General features: G+C 42.4%; 3 protein-coding genes and 1 long non-coding RNA gene across 4 annotated transcripts in view; 2 read left to right on the top strand and 2 right to left on the bottom strand.

Annotated features, from left to right (window-relative positions):
- Window positions 1-2884, bottom strand: part of gca (grancalcin) — a 3196-nt gene extending 312 nt beyond the window's left edge. Inside the window, exons 1-8 of the mRNA XM_049754442.1 lie at window positions 2719-2884; window positions 1254-1472; window positions 1103-1172; window positions 982-1025; window positions 751-898; window positions 389-502; window positions 264-322; window positions 1-103 (exon numbers count right to left, since the gene is read on the bottom strand). The exon at window positions 1-103 is cut by the window's left edge and continues 312 nt beyond it. Of these exons, the coding sequence (XP_049610399.1) occupies window positions 77-103; window positions 264-322; window positions 389-502; window positions 751-898; window positions 982-1025; window positions 1103-1172; window positions 1254-1472; window positions 2719-2742 (705 nt within the window). The 5' untranslated portion in view covers window positions 2743-2884 and the 3' untranslated portion in view covers window positions 1-76. The remainder of the gene's footprint in view (window positions 104-263; window positions 323-388; window positions 503-750; window positions 899-981; window positions 1026-1102; window positions 1173-1253; window positions 1473-2718) is intronic.
- A 1756-nt stretch (window positions 2885-4640) lies between these two features.
- On the top strand, window positions 4641-10626 carry LOC125989022 (dipeptidyl peptidase 4-like). Its single transcript, XM_049754972.2, has 26 exons — window positions 4641-4755; window positions 4831-4918; window positions 5494-5592; window positions 5683-5774; window positions 5916-5990; window positions 6172-6224; window positions 6314-6386; window positions 6521-6641; window positions 6845-6999; window positions 7067-7164; window positions 7243-7372; window positions 7474-7512; window positions 7596-7694; window positions 7772-7842; window positions 8320-8373; window positions 8442-8554; window positions 8625-8672; window positions 8736-8834; window positions 8903-8972; window positions 9047-9241; window positions 9311-9365; window positions 9438-9537; window positions 9779-9837; window positions 9909-9981; window positions 10063-10136; window positions 10211-10626. The coding sequence occupies exons 1-26, from the start codon at window positions 4753-4755 to the stop codon at window positions 10301-10303; spliced, it is 2229 nt and encodes a 742-aa protein (XP_049610929.1). The 5' UTR covers window positions 4641-4752; the 3' UTR covers window positions 10304-10626.
- A 958-nt stretch (window positions 10627-11584) lies between these two features.
- On the bottom strand, window positions 11585-13291 carry LOC125988153 (uncharacterized). Its single transcript, XR_011086201.1, has 3 exons — window positions 12617-13291; window positions 11773-11965; window positions 11585-11707 (listed from the first exon to the last, which is right to left on the bottom strand). It is a non-coding gene; the product is annotated as an uncharacterized lncRNA (long non-coding RNA).
- LOC125988152 (pro-glucagon-like) lies at window positions 11595-13913 on the top strand. Its single transcript, XM_049753000.2, has 6 exons — window positions 11595-11725; window positions 11805-11902; window positions 11972-12100; window positions 12565-12678; window positions 13487-13633; window positions 13702-13913. Exons 2-6 carry the CDS (start codon window positions 11814-11816, stop codon window positions 13724-13726), a joined length of 504 nt encoding a protein of 167 aa, XP_049608957.1. The 5' UTR covers window positions 11595-11725; window positions 11805-11813; the 3' UTR covers window positions 13727-13913.
- Window positions 13914-13923: the final 10 nt, after the last annotated feature.

Below are 13923 nucleotides of genomic sequence, written 5' to 3'. Positions count from 1 at the left end.
TGGTCAAAGGTCAATCCCTCCCCCCAATTGGCTCCTCAAGGGATTTTGGACTCATAGCTCCGCCCACTAGCAGCAATTAAATGGCCATTGTGCACAGGATGAACTGCCCAGAAAGAACACAAACGTTTTAGGAGCCAAATTTTGAAGTTGGTTCAAACACATCATGTCAGCAAGAATAAATATCAGAGTAGGAATTGACAAAGGAAACACGACAAGTTGATGAGCGTAAAATTAGGAAGCGGCAGTGATTTCGTGTGACTTACGTCATCGTAGCCAAAGTGCACAGAACCTTGCTGCATGGTATCTCGCCTCTTAAAATGATCTGCAATGAGAACAGAAGTGAATGTAGACGTTTCAGTTTGCCGCGTGAAATAGTGAGTGTGGTTACCTGTGAGCGTACGGAGCTTGACGCAGCAGGCCACGTAGTCGTCAAAGTAGATGCGACCGCCTTTGTTGTAACGCTTGATGATGGCGTTCAGGGCCTGAGGACTGATGCGGTATCCTGGTTTGGTGGTGGTGGTAGGGGGGTTAATGTTATCTAGTGCAACCTTGACCTACATGTTATTTCCTATGGAAGCCACAAGATGGCAGCAAAACACTTTTTTTGCCTGTTAGACTGGACAGATTAAATGAAGCTCCGCCCTTCAGTTCAACATTGCTTCTTGGCACCAAAGTGATAAAAGATGAATAAATATGTCTCTCCATATCTTCCAAAGTGGAATGATTTGATTTGCATCGTCATTTTCTCACCCATGGCGCTGATTGCCTGGTTCATCTCATGTTGCTCAATCGTACCACTCCGGTCTCGGTCAAACATTGTGAAGTTCTGCTTCCAGCCGTTGAGCGCCACAAAAAGCTCCTTGAACTCAGTGAAGCCCATCTTGCCTGTAAAGTCTCTCTGGCGACGGCGTGGTGAAGGTACAATCGTCCACGATGGAAAAGGGGTTGCACAAAAAGCGCCGCGGTTACACAAAAGGATACGTCGAGCATGGCGATCATGATTCTGCACGTCTCCAAGCTAAATGCTGCAACACAAAGAAAACATCAATTATACGACCAAGCAAAAACTTTGCAGAGCTTGATGATCAAGACGGTCACTCACGGCTGTAGGTCCCAGTGAAGCCGGCTTGAGTTAAGCACCTTTGCAACTCCACCGCATCCACCTCACCGTCCTGTATAACGAGCAATCGGACCGCTAGCTAAATGGCACTGTGAGCAAACGTTTTTGCCTAAGCTGAGAGACTTTCCAATACCTGGCCAGCGATGGCTGTGAAATAACCCCACATTGGGTCATTGGCAGCCGGGGACGCAGCGCCATATGGGCCCTGATAGCCTGCTCCGTAGGCGGCGTATCCCCCACCGTGGGGCTGCGCGCCTCCCATTGGGCCGAGCATTGGTCCGCTCATGTGATTGGGCAACCTCTGTCCCATCGGTCCGCCGGGCATTCCTTGGGGTGCCATCGGACTGCCATACTGAGAAAGGAAACACTCCGTGATTTACTCAATTTACCCAATTATTTAGAAAAGTACATAAGGACAACACCACCAGAGTCCAGTGCTTCTCAAACATTTTAAAAACATCATTCGCATCGACTCTAAATGGCTTCAAACACTATGTGAATGAAACTGACCTGTGGCGTTAATAATTATAGATGATGCCATCACTGCAGCTTAATGAGGTCAAAAGTATATTATTCGGGGTTTGACCCATGAAACTGTCTGCCTATCAAATACAACCTTCTTGAGTCTGGTGGGTGGAATGAACGTCAGCAGAACCAGAAACATAAACAAGCAACAAAATAGTATAAAAAGAGCACCCTCGAGGCTCTATTATACATTGCTCCAGCTCAAACATAAATGAGAAAAAGAGTGGAGTGTGTCTAGGAAGTGAAGGAAACCAAAGTGTTCAAGCAGGTTTCAGCAGCTGCTCCACCCTGAGGAATGTTTGTGGGCATGAGTTAGCGACAACTCAGACAGCTGCAAGCAGGTTGACTGGCAGAAGAAGCAACAAAGCAGCAAGAGTGAATGTTGATGACGTATGTAAACAAAAACACATCAATGACTAATCTGAAAATACTATTACTTCATTTTCCCCTGTTAAGTTACTAGTTATTTTTAAAAATCAAACAATTGGCTAATTCAATTTTTGAAATGACAATTTTAGCTGGCGTTTGTCTCCTTCTCCACATTCAAACGATAAAAAAAGCAAGGGCTTTTGTTGTAAAGATGTGAAATTAAACAAACTGAATGTGTAAAGAAGCAAAAAAGACACCAGGCTACCCTCTGTTTGGTCGCTTAGCAACCACTGGCAAATATGGCCATGTTGGGCGGTACCGCCGTCATGTCTGCGTTCCAATTTTGCACGCCTCTCCTCGGTGCGCGTCGAGCAAACGACAATGCCTGGAGGGTTTACAATTTCGGGTTGATCAGCTTTGTTGCACATGATACTCAACGATTTGCTTGCAAATGACACAGCAAACGGGACTGGCCAAAAATGGAGGTTAACTTGTGACATTTTACAACCTCGCAAGTCGTTTACTTAACGGTCATTTAGAACCGACACAACGTTAGTTTTGTTGCAAATGGGACACATAATATACGAGAAAGGAACTTGTTTGTGGTTCAAAACTCTGAAGCACTTGGGGAAGCACGACAGTGTCAACCACGAACTGTAATCGATTGTAAAAGAAAAAAACGTGAGCACGTCTAATGTACTCACCCCACCGTATCCGGGATAAGCCATTTGATGTTGATTTCAGCTAGAAAATTGCAAAATGTTAAACTGTGAATAATGCAAGTGAAGTCTAAAGACTTCCGGTAAGTTCCAGTCAGACGCCAACGGAAATTCAAGAATGTGACGTAATCAGGCACGCTCCGCCCCGCGCCGCGCGTTGGGTATACATATATTTTCAACCCTCCTCGACTATTCGACATTTAGGTGCAAGAAATTACAAATTTGCAAATCAGACGAACTTGCTCATGTAAAACCCACGGTACATGTTAAATACGATATAATTTTATGTAGAGATATATTTATTTTAAAAAAAATTATAGTCAAACGATAGTATTTATAGTCACTGAGGAGCGTTGAGACTGAGTCAAATATTTTCTTCTCCCCGCTGGGGGATAACACAAACTAAATGAGAAGCACACAATTACAGCAAACACATCGTAGATGTAGAGCAAAATGAAATAAAGAAATGCATACATATTTATAGTAGTAACGCAAGGCTGCCACGCGGTGTTGCCCTTTCCCCGTCTTGTTATTAAAAATGATTAAAGTTGGATGCGCCTTTTTTTTTTCCTTTTTTTTCATTTTTTGAAAATGTGTGGCTGGCTGAATGGATTGATGCCAACCATGCTTTTGTTCAATTCATCTTGTTATCAATGATGTGCTTATTAAGTTTGCGGTATCGAGATTGGTTATGTAACAGAAGCACACGTCACAGACTGCCAACAAGTGTAGAAAGACAAGTGAAAAGATATTACTGCGCAAAAAAAGAACACGCTCCCAACTGCACGGATAATGGCAGACAACTCAGTGATTGTGGGGTAAAAAAAGTGACGAGTTTCAAGAAAATAAATAGAAGAAAAGCAGCTCCGAGGCTGAGGGCAAATGCGTTCAAAATGTCCCCTATAAAGAATTTGGTTTAGTGGCAGGTTGTACTCATCAAACAAGGCATGCTGCATTAGGGAAGATTTGTTTGCAGAGGATGTCCGCTCTGAGTGGAACAAGTGTTGAAAATGGTGTTTATTCCCCATAAATGCAGAGCTTCTCTATTTGTGAAGCTTTCAACAGGCTTTTACTGTGGACGCAGCCTAATCATCGCCTCACACCTTCCGGCAGGACGGAAATAGACTTGCGTGCTTTCTCGCTGCTCCGTGGAATGATGTGGTTTTCACTTTTGTTTCATGTCATTAAAAAGTACATGGGTTTTATTGTACGTTTTGGAAAGTAAATATGATGACCAAGGCCGGTTTTTGCAATGGACAATAGCGCCCAGGGCGCAATCCACGTGGGGGCGCACGAGCGCTCTCAAGAAAAGAAAAAAAAAGTTCCATCTCAAATGTTTGCTGCTGAGAGTCGTGTTGGATCGGGTCGGGTCGGGTCGGGTCGGGTCGGGGTTCTTTCGCAGCCCTCTCCTCTCCTCTCCTCTCGCCCCGCCCCTCCCTCGCCTGCTCCGAGAGACGAGAAACAGGACAGAAAGAGGGTGTTTGCCATATCACCACTAGATGTCGCTGTTTTACTTGTGAGAGGAAGTGACCTCTACAAACTTCTTATCCAACCAAATAATAACTAAAACAAACTTCAATAAATTATTAATAAAGAATGGAATTTTTATTTTTGGAACGTAATATTATGATGACAGAAATAAAACAAATAACAACATTGATGAACCTGTTGACTGATAAAGACAAACATAATTTCCCTTAGGTTTGGATAGTATTAAAAAATAAACACCGCAAGAATACTATGAAAACACTTTGACGACAAAGGAAGGGGATGTGATTAAATCTCGTTTTAAATGACTTTGATGAAAGAAAACTTTCAGTTTCTCCAAAGTTGATTCAACTTGTCAAACTTTGCTCTGCTGTTTACGCATTTATTGGCTTACCCTTGAAACCAAAGGTAATATTTAACAGCTAAGTTGGATAGACGTACAACTACCTACGAGCACAATTTTCTGACGCTGCATGGGTGCTGTTGTGAATTTTTTGGACGCATATTGTTGAGGTTTTTTTTTTTTAAATTATGGTGAGTTAATTGACAGCACATGTTCATGTAACTAAAGTTGGTGTTTTACATGAAATGTTTTCCCCATCCAATCAGGTCTCCATTGCCAAGGTGGTCCTCGGAGTTCTTGGACTGGTTGTTGTAATTGTTCTGATCACAGTACCAACTGTGATTTACTTAAAAGGTAAGTCATTTTCCCATTTTATTAAAATGTTTTCCCCAAAAATTTCAGATGATTGAATTTATCTTTCAAGGCTAAACACAGAACCAAAATTAAAGTTAATAGTTAACACTTAAGTACCATCAGCAGTCGTAATTTGTTTCCAACCTTCTGAAGCCTCTACCTGTCCCTCTCTTCTTTTATGGTTGTTATCAAGAGTCATTATGAATGTCCACCGGAAGAGCTTTACTCACCAGCAGCAAAGCATGAGATCAAATAAGATTTACTGTCAAAAGGCGAATAATAATATGAAAGCTGAGTTAAAAAAAATAAAATAATTCATACTGTATTTCATACAGCTAGCAGACCATAACGTTAAGAGTTACAAAAGACTCTTTAGCGCCTGCTCGAGAAGAGATTACAACAAGCTGTAAAGTACAGTTAAATTATCTTGACGGGACACTTTTACAACTTTTACACTTGTCAATTATTTAATCTCCCTTGTAAACAAGTCAAAAGGTTTGAAATTTAGATTGAATAAAAACTTGAGTGTATATTAGTGCTGAGTATGCAACATCCAAGTTTCTTGTCTTTATCAGAGGAGCAGAATAAAAACATAGAAGAGAAGTTTTTCACACTGGCGGACGTGTTCAACAGTTCCCTCAAACCCAGATCTCCCAGCATCCGGTGGATCTCTGGTAGGTGTCACTAGACATTTGGAATTTCAGTGCCAATCAAATGTCAGCATTTTTGCGTCGTTTGTAATCCTAAACTCATTCCCTTTGCAGATGATGAGTATTTGCAACGGCGACAAGGCTCAGTCTATCTTCATAACGTGACCACAGGAAGGTCCTCCATCTTCTTGAGCGCAGGCATATTTGTAAGTCATCCATCTTGTTTTGATCTGTGGAGCTTGAATTGTTACCAGCGGCGCCAGAAGAAGCAATGTAACCGATTTGACTAGCAGTTCTTATTGGATCAGAACCTTTACTTATAAAATTTTCTCTTCTTGTTAAAACAGGGAGAAAAAGAGGCTTCCGACTATCAACCGTCTGCTGATCGTAGATATGTGGCATTTATGAGTAACTACACAATGGTGAGATTCAACTTTTGATATTTGGCTCAAAATCACCGCATGTTTCTTACAATAAATATTCAATTCAATTTTCGAAATGGAGATAAGGAGATGTCTCAAAGGCACCTTGTGGTTCTTTTAACTCATATTTTTGTGTGTATTCCACCAAATAATGCCAAGTGTACATTTCCTTTCCCGATAGCTGTGGAGGCATTCATTCACAGCTTCCTACTCACTTTATGATCGGACTTTGAAGTAAGTAAGCAAGCATAAAGATTATGTGCTGGATTTTTCTTTTTTTTTTTTTTTTTTTTTATTTACTTTTATGACTTATTTCATCTCAGCAAGTTTGTAGAACCTTCTAAACTTCCTGAAGAAATCCAATATTTGGCTTGGGCACCTGCAGGGAATAAACTGGTGAGTGTGACTGAATCAAGTTCAACGTCAACTTTGATGGATCAGCGAAACTTTGAGCTGCCTTTTCCAAACACTTCATGTCAACTCTGGACTAGAGATGGATTACTGAGCCTTGTTCTCTTGTACATTTCTAGGCCTTTGTGTGGAAAAATAACGTGTATATAAAGACCAGCCCGGATTCATTGCCCCAACAAGTGACATACAATGGCAAGGAGAATCAGATTTTAAATGGAATTCCAGATTGGGTGTATGAGGGTAAGTAAGAAGTACTAGAACATGACATAACTTTTAGTACCCTCCTATTAGAGGAGAGTTAAAAAGCAAAATCGTCTTATACTGGAGAAACGCGCACTCCTAATCTTTACGTTTGCCACTTTACGGATATTTGATATCAATGTGCGGTTATTTTTTACCGGACTCTCCTAACAATTGACTTTCATATTTGTTCCTCCTACCAGAGGAGATGTTCTCATCCAATCAGGGACTTTGGTGGTCCCCAGGAGGGAAATATGTGGCCTACGCCGAGTTCAATGATACCTTGGTCCCCATTGTGGAGTTCACCTGGTACGGGGATCAGCAGTATCCCGCTACTATTTCTATCCCATACCCCAAGGTGGGTACTCATCCCCTCGTCACATATCCAAAGATGGCTACCCGATGTTTTGTATCATCATCTTCAGGCAGGTTCTCCAAACCCAGAGGTGAAGCTGTTTGTTGTGGATACAGACAATACAATAAATATCTCCGAGGTCCTCGTTCCGGAAACCTTCATCTCACAGTAAGAGAAGCCTCAACGCTATTAAAGTTACAGAATGTGTCGGTTGAAGATTGAATGTTGTCGTCTCTGGCTAAATAGGGAACACTACTTGGCCACAGTGACTTGGGGGACTGACCAGCGTCTTGCTGTCCAATGGCTAAAACGGCTCCAAAACCACCTTATCCTTCAGATTTATGACCTCAAGGACTTCACTTGGGTCCCTGTTGCGGTACAAAACTAGTAGTGTGCTTTCCAGTCTCACTATACAATATGTAGAATGAACAAATATATCAAATGTCTTCTCTGTCTTTTTTTTTTTTTTTTTTGTAGAGTCAGGAAGTGAAAAGCAGCACTGGATGGGTTGGACGGGTAAAAATAAAAGAATGACCTAGCGTAGCTACGAAACATGATGTTATGAGCTATGCTAACGTTGTTGTTTTTTTTCTGGCTAGTTTTCCCCATCAGCTCCAGTTTTTTCCAATGATAAGAAGAGTTATTACTTATTGATGAGTGACCCCAAAGGCTACAAGCACCTGCATCATGTTGTGGAGGTTGGTCAAGTGGATAAACGCAGGACCGTTATCGATTTATTTTGGGGGTCATTGCTATGCTAACGTGTCCTTTGCAGGGCAAGGTGACGGCAATCACGACAGGAGAATGGGAAGTCATTGCCATTCAGAAAGTAACTGCTGATAGTGTGTAAGTTGATTTTTGGGCTATTCTTATTTCGTTGGCGGATATCCCTCAAGGGGGCGGGGGCTATTTTGGGTTTGTTCATCTTGGTGAAAAGTGATTGCCGTGAATGAGTTTGAGCGTCTGCCTCCCGTTTCCTCCCGCTTCCCTAAAACACACACGTTAGGTCAATTGAAGTCCCGAAATCGGCCGTCGGTGTGAATGCGAGTGTGAATGGCTGTTTGTCTATATGTGCCCTGCAGTTGGCTGGCGACCAGTCCTGGGTGTCACCCAAAGTCTGCCGGGATTGGCCTCTGATCGCCCGGGGACACAAACGGTAAAGAAAATGGTGGCGGCGGTAGCCAATTGGGTAGCGTAGCGTTTCCAACACTTGCGAGGACGCAAATGAACGAGTTTGAATGATGACTTGGATGGACTGATGCAAAATCTTTTCTATTGTCCATTAAGGATATTTCTATCTTTAACACACATCATATTCCACAGATACTACTCAAGTAACCAAGAAGGAGGCAAACCTGGAGGAAGGAATGTTTATCGGTAAGGCCTTTGTGGCATTCTGCTTGCATCCTTTTAATTGGACTTATGCAAGCGTGTGCTTGTTGCAGATGGACCAATGGAGAGGTCAAGTGTCTAACTTGCAACTTGGGCGGGGAAAACTGCCAGTACAATTCTGCTGATTTCAGCCACAACGCAAGATTCTACCTCATGACCTGCCGTGGTCAGTTCTTATCTTTTCATGTCAAATAAGTTCAAATGTCCCGTGACAAGTTGTTTATGTTTGATTAAAGGTCCGGGAATACCTTACAGTTCTCTTATGGATAGCAAAGAAGGCAAAGGTGAGAGCCGTTAGCTTAAGGTGGAAAAAAGCTAGCAATGACTTTTGTCTTTCACCTCTTTAGAGTTGATGCGTTTGGAGGATAACAAGCAATTTGGCCAACTCATTTCTGACATCAAAATGCCCACCGTGCGTCGAGAAACTATCACCGTTGCTGGATACAGTGAGTTCACTAAATCAGCGTGATTGTCAGCGTTATTAAATCTTTGACCTTGTTCTCGTTGGTGACAGAGCTCTGGTACAAGATGTATTTGCCACCGGGCTTCGATGAGTCCAAGAAGTACCCCTTATTGATAGACGTGTAAGAGCTCCGCAAACCGGCCGGAATTAAAAGAGAAACAGCCTCAATGATCAAAACACTCATCCAACTTTCAGGTATGCAGGGCCCTGCAGCCAGAAAGTAGACTTTACCTACCGAGTAAGCTGGTCCACATACTTGGCCAGCACAGAGAAGATCATCGTCGCCAGTTTTGATGGGAGAGGCAGCGGTTACCAAGGCGACAAGATAATGCACGAACTCTATAAACGTCTCGGAACCTACGAGGTGGAAGATCAGATAACAGCGGCGAGGTAAGGAGGTGAAGGGTCAACAATCATTTCTCCTTCCATGAGAAGGTCTAAAGGACATTTCTGTTTTAGGGAATTCATCAAAATGGGATTTATTGACAAAGATAGAATTGCTATATGGGGATGGGTGAGTAGTCCAAGTAGCTCATGTTGAAGGCACTTTGCGCCTCTAATTATTATTATTATTTTTTTGGTTTAGTCTTATGGTGGATATGTGGCTTCCATGGTTTTGGGATCCGGAAGTGGAGTCTTTAAATGCGGAATGGCAGTTGCTCCAGTCTCCAAATGGGAATATTATGGTATTTTTCTACTTTATTTGCAAAATTCACACTACATTTTTTTGTTGTTGTTCTTCTTTCAAACTAGTGTTCCTCCATCTAGTGGTCAACAGTTGAATTGCACCCAAAATAGACAAACGCTACATCAAAATATTGATTGTACGAACAAAACAAAATATGAAATAGCAAGATCTCGAACCCAGAATGAAATATTACGATACGAAAGATCAAAAACCAAAGGTCCACTTTGGGCTCTTTCCAGATACCATCTACACTGAGCGCTACATGACAAGGCCAAATGACAATCCAGTCGCCTACGCTGTAAGTTCGCACACACACATCCATCCTTCGGTTGTAGACTAGGTCTTGAAATCCAATCCCGCTCTGCACAGAACTCAACAGTTACTGGACGGGCCAAGAACTTCCATTCAGTGCAGTATCTTCTAATTCACGGAACGGCTGACGGTGAGTTATTTGATTTAAGGCTATTTAGAACAAGGGCCGCATGATGGAGTAAGTAACCCCCTGCCCCGCCCCAATTTCTAGACAACGTGCATTTCCAGCAGGCAGCTGAGATCTCTGAAGCTCTGGTGAACGAGCAGGTGGACTTTGAAGCCATGGTGAGCAAAGGAACCATGCACCACATTGATAAGCAGCATGTCCAAATGAAAATTCTAAACGCGTTGTCCTTTAGTGGTATACGGACAAGAACCACGGACTTCCTGGTTCTGCCTACCAGCACGTCTATACCCACATGAGCCACTTCATACAGAGATGCTTCGCATGAAGTCGACTGGATCGGTCGGTCGCCACTCCACGCACTCCAAAGCAGATTGTCCATAGCCCTCACAGTTGATTACTTTAATTTAAACGGAGGCCAACATTGCCGCATTGATGGCGATCAAGTTAAAGGCCGTTTTTCAAGATGATGTACGCGAGAATATTGCGTGAGCGAGTGTGGTTGTAAATTGAAATGGCTGTGCACTTGTTAAATGTGAGCTGGAGACGCTGCTATGCGCACAATTTTGAGCTTTGTCTGTGAAAAGCTATGAACCTACAGGTGACTTTTCTGTTTTCACTTTTTATAAATTTGCCAAGATTTTAAAACCACGTGTCTTATCTAGCGTGGTACTTAGTTAAAACTTGAAGGTTAAGATTTGATTGTCTGGACTGCACGGGAAGCAAGCCACGCCCTCGCCCCGCCCCCTCACTTGAGTTCATGACTACACGTGATGTCTGCTTCTTTTGACTTTTCATTATCGAAGCGTGTCAGGGATCTCGCGTTGTGAGAAGTGCCGGTCCACGACTTTGTTGGGTCCTAAGCAGAATTGAATTTAAATCAATTTAAACAATGGATCAAATGAATGTTTTGACTGCAGCAGTGACAAGAGCAGCAGATGTGGAGACAATACAAAATGAAGTAAGGCACACAAAAAAACCAGCCCAGATAAAGCAAGAACCAATTACAAAACGATCCCAAAGCACAGATGTTCGCAAGCTACTCGGCATTGACCTTTTATGATCATTGACGTCCATCAGTCCAAAATATATCATTTGTTTCTTCCTTGACTACTTTGCTCGTAACCAGTGCTTTTGGCGCCGTCTAGTGGCATCAAAGAGCATTGCGAAAAGCGCACTAAGCCAAAAAGGTTTTCAGAGAACAACTGAAGAATCTTTGAATTTATGAAGCGAACCACTGCATTAAAAACTTTCACAAGGTATAGTCAAATTCAAATCACTTCACGTTCACCTCTCTTGCCTTCACAATTTTCCTCCGATTTCTTCCCAAGTTAAACGTTTGTTTCCTTGTAGTTTTTGCGCAAGGTTTATAAGACATGTTGGTGATACGCCACCGACTCATATCATCTTTAAACCTGAATGGTCATGGATCCTAAAATAGTGACTCATTGTGCCCACATTAAAACACAGACACGCTATGCAGGAAATCACGGTAGCCCATTTAGGGATGACATCCTGCTTTTTGCCGGCCGTGTTGACTTTATTTGTTTGAACATTGCACCTTTACCTGGCATCACGCCCCAACAGGTTTCCCGACAAGGGTTGAAACACATTTAACAAATGGACTGAAAGTAATTGCTGGGCCGTAAATAAGGCAGAAACCTACCCACCTAAGCAGATCCACCTTCAGGTATTCAAGAGCCACAGGCAAAGACGGAAAGTTGGCGTTCTTCTGAAAGAGGAAATATAGGTGAGATTCGTTTGAGTCAACGTCTTCACAGAATTTTTCTCGCTTACTGTGTCCGTGCGGTTGTGGTTCTACGAGACAGGTTGTAGCAATGACAAACATTCGCTCCTTGGCTGGCCTCCTTGCCGTCCTCAGCTTTGTCCAATGTAGCTGGCAGGTTCCTCTTCAAGACATCTCAAGGTATTGGAAATCTAGTAGCACATTCACCGCCACCGTCTCTTTGTGAAGGACTTGTTCTTCCTCCTCAAGTTCAGAGACAGACGATGCTTTAATGAGGAGACATTCGGAGGGAACTTTTTCCAACGACTACAGCAAATATCTTGAAGACCGGAAAGCTCAGGACTTTGTTCAGTGGCTCATGAACAACAAGCGCAACGGGTTAGTGGTCCATTTCTACCTCTTTATGGTTTGTTCTGATATCGGTTTGCATTATATTTGCTGAATGGAATTGGTGTTTTTCAATCGACCAAGAATCAAATCTTTTAAAAAGCAGCATTTTGACTTATTAATAAGTTGAATACTGTTTCGCGTTTCTGCATGACGTTGATGGTTTCTATAATTGCAGCTTGTGTTGAGGCGGGTTAAGTTTATTTTGTGGTTTGGGAAAAAAAACTCTTGCATATGCTGTACGATAAGAGTGCGACTAAAATTTAAATAAATAAAATAAATGTTAGCTGTACTCTTACCGTACAGTATAATCGATTAATAGTGAATCAATGAAGTTAGCCTGTTCTGTGATGTGCAAAATGAGCCAATGAGGATGTTCAGTTGGTCGGATTTAGCGTTAGCCACTGTTCAGTTTGCGATGCACTGACGGAACATGACGCTCTTGTTCCCAGCAGCATGGAAAAGCGTCACGCCGAGGGCACATACACCAGCGACGTCAGCTCATACCTTCAGGACCAGGCCGTGAAAGATTTTGTCGCCGGGCTCATGTCCGGCCAAACCAGAAGAGAGTAGGGGAACTTCCTGCTTCTTTGCATTCCTCCAGTGCCTGATTCCACTGGGACAACACCTCGGCTGCTTTGTCCTAGCCGTCCCGTCCCGTTCCCGTTTGACCTTGATGTCCCTTTTTCGTGTAATAATAAATCACATGAATGCGTTGAGTGGAGTGACATTTTACAACATGAACAACGTTAGCTAACCGATTAGCTTCTTTAGCATCAAATAGGTTGAATAAATAGTGCGCTGATTTACAGCCTCCAAAATCATTCAGCTATCAAAATGTCATGAGATTAGTGCATAGTATAAACTTTGACACATTTTAACAATAACAACTTTTTAATTTTGGTGCACAGGTTTGTAAGTGGTTACCAGTTCATTTGCCTGGATTCAGTACTCACTCGTAAAAGGCTCCATTTGTGTCCTGTGACTGACTGGTAACCAGTCCAGGTTGTATTCTGCCTTTTGTCAGCTGGGATAAGCTCCGGCATCCTGTGAGCATGAAGAAGACAAGCGGAACAGAAAATGGATGGATGGATGGATGGTTGGTTTGTGAATAAATGATCATGAAATTTGTTTTTGCCCAACGGCACAAACATCTCGGGCAAAATAGATGTACGGGTAATCATAAACTTTACTATACTATTTCAATGCATATGATCAGATCACAACAGGAACTCAAATGAATGTTTCTGAAAATATGCTTTAAAATAATAACCATGCAATTTACATTTAAAACAACAACCCACCTGTTATTTGCTCAAGGGCACAAATCCAGACACCATATGCCCTAGTAACGGTTTCCATGGTGTGCATGTACAGATGGAACGTCAAGATCCAGGATTGGGGGTCAAACCGGAGGAGGCACGTGGACGGAAGCTTCACCAGCGACGTGAACAAAGTGCTGGATTCCATGGCAGCCAAGGAGTACTTACTCTGGGTCATGAACTCCAAGCCTTCAGAGGAGAGGTAAAGACCACTCAGTAGTTACCTTGACCAAGGTGCATGTTCCTACCATGATGTTCTGTGTATTCCAGTAAGAGAGGACAAGCTGACCACTGAGGACAACACAAGAAAACAAATATGAGGAACAGGAAGCCATACAAAAAAAACCCAGCAGATTCTTCCATTGTTTTGAAAGCACCGCCATAATTATTTTTTTTCTACGCATTTAAATTATTTTCTATTTATAAAAGTTACAAAAAAATTCAAAGCATAGGTATAAACAATTGTGCTCGGCAAAATAAATGTTTTTTCAT

The sequence above is a fragment of the Syngnathus scovelli genome, chromosome 2 (genome assembly GCF_024217435.2).
Source record: "Syngnathus scovelli strain Florida chromosome 2, RoL_Ssco_1.2, whole genome shotgun sequence".
Taxonomy (NCBI): domain Eukaryota; kingdom Metazoa; phylum Chordata; class Actinopteri; order Syngnathiformes; family Syngnathidae; genus Syngnathus; species Syngnathus scovelli.
This window is presented reverse-complemented; position numbering and strand designations above follow the sequence as displayed.

Excerpts from the sequence above, each read along its gene's own strand:
- LOC125988152 (XM_049753000.2), top strand. The coding sequence starts at position 11,814 with ATGACAAACATTCGCTCCTTGGCTGGCCTCCTTGCCGTCCTCAGCTTT. Across the intron at positions 11,903-11,971 it reads CCTCTTCAAGACATCTCAAG|TTCAGAGACAGACGATGCTT; the intron begins GTATTGGAAATC and ends TTCCTCCTCAAG. Across the intron at positions 12,679-13,486 it reads TCCGGCCAAACCAGAAGAGA|ATGGAACGTCAAGATCCAGG; the intron begins GTAGGGGAACTT and ends GTGCATGTACAG.
- LOC125989022 (XM_049754972.2), top strand. Across the intron at positions 4,919-5,493 it reads AACTGTGATTTACTTAAAAG|AGGAGCAGAATAAAAACATA; the intron begins GTAAGTCATTTT and ends TGTCTTTATCAG. Across the intron at positions 5,775-5,915 it reads TCTTGAGCGCAGGCATATTT|GGAGAAAAAGAGGCTTCCGA; the intron begins GTAAGTCATCCA and ends TTGTTAAAACAG.